This window comes from Aplysia californica, unplaced genomic scaffold (genome assembly GCF_000002075.1).
Source record: "Aplysia californica isolate F4 #8 unplaced genomic scaffold, AplCal3.0 scaffold00243, whole genome shotgun sequence".
Lineage (NCBI taxonomy): Eukaryota > Metazoa > Mollusca > Gastropoda > Aplysiida > Aplysiidae > Aplysia > Aplysia californica.
In genome coordinates this window covers 723494-724773 of record NW_004797513.1, presented here as the reverse complement: position 1 = coordinate 724773, position 1280 = coordinate 723494, and the positions used below count along the sequence as shown (strand labels likewise).

At 41.4% G+C, this 1280-nt stretch overlaps 1 protein-coding gene across 1 annotated transcript in view; it reads right to left on the bottom strand.

The window, feature by feature from the left end:
* LOC101860021 (organic cation transporter protein) overlaps nt 1–1280 on the bottom strand; it is a 43417-nt gene that overhangs the window by 4444 nt on the left and 37693 nt on the right. Inside the window, exon 7 of the mRNA XM_035970259.1 lies at nt 990–1171. Within this exon, the coding sequence (XP_035826152.1) occupies nt 990–1171 (182 nt within the window). The remainder of the gene's footprint in view (nt 1–989; nt 1172–1280) is intronic.

Here is a 1280-nt window from a genome sequence, read left to right as displayed (position 1 = left end):
GCGGTTGAGGGGGGGGCGGTTGAGAAGATGGGAGTTGGGCAAAGATGATATTATTTATATCGCTCTTTTAGAGGATCCTCTTTTTAGTCACTCTGAGAAAACATATTATCACAACTGAAAGAGCTGCGGAGCTGGACTACAATAGAAAACTGCGTCTCCCCTCGACGCTTAACGGCAACAGAGGATGAACAAGTAAAAGTAAAAGTAAGTGATATGACGAAATGGTTCAGGTCCGGACATGTTCAACGGCTGTGAAAAGAGGTGCAGAAACGTTAATCTGTTCTTAAGCTTACCATCCAGGGCAAAAGGATTATGGATCAGAGTTCTACGCCATATTATGATTGGTGAAAAAGACTTTAAAAAAGTAACCCACCACCAAAAAAAAATCGTATTACTGTAAGTTACGTGACTATTAAAGGTCCAGAAAGCAGTTTATTTTTAGAGTTCTCAGAATTGAAAAGTGTCGTTTGGTTCCCGGGTCTTTAGCTGGAAACTATAATAATTTGGAGTTTACGTTATTAGTTAACTATTATCATTAAACTCTTCCGAACAAGAAAAGAACTCGCTTTTTTTTTTAGCATGCAAGATTGGCGCTCATGTGACCTTATGCAGTTGCGAAGGCCGTAAAACACTTACAAAAACAAACCAAGCATGCAAGAGCAAAGAGCCCCCCCCCCCAACCCCCCACCCATTATTACACCCCACAGTCCAGTCAAGTACAACTCTCACGACGCAGTATCTAAAGGCCTCGATAACAGCTAATGAACAAACTGCCAACTGACTAACCAAACAACCCACCAGTGGGTGGTTGGCGGGTGCTCTGCTGTGGTTTGCTTGTACTTTCCTATAAAAATATCTATCATCTTTATCTTCCCTCCTTCTTTTTTGTGTCTGTTACTCTCTTGTAACACCTCTAATCTTCGGCACTTACATGACCTTATTGTGTTGCAAGCGCCGTAAAACTCTTACTAAATAAAACAACAACCCACCAGGTCAGCAATGTAAGGAGCGCCGATAGAACCCACGCGTGACGTCATCGAGGAGATGCCCATGGCGGAGTTGCGCACAGTGGTCGGGAACATTTCCGCACTGAGCAAGAACAGGATGTTGAACGAGGTGGAGATACCCAGACGACCGGTCATTGACAGAACGATCATGATGACGTCTGCATCTGGAAGAACAGTCTTGTTTATTTATTTATTTATTTATTTATTCATGTATTCCTTCATTCATTCATTCATTCATTCTTTCATTTATTTATTTTATACAATTCTTTTTAT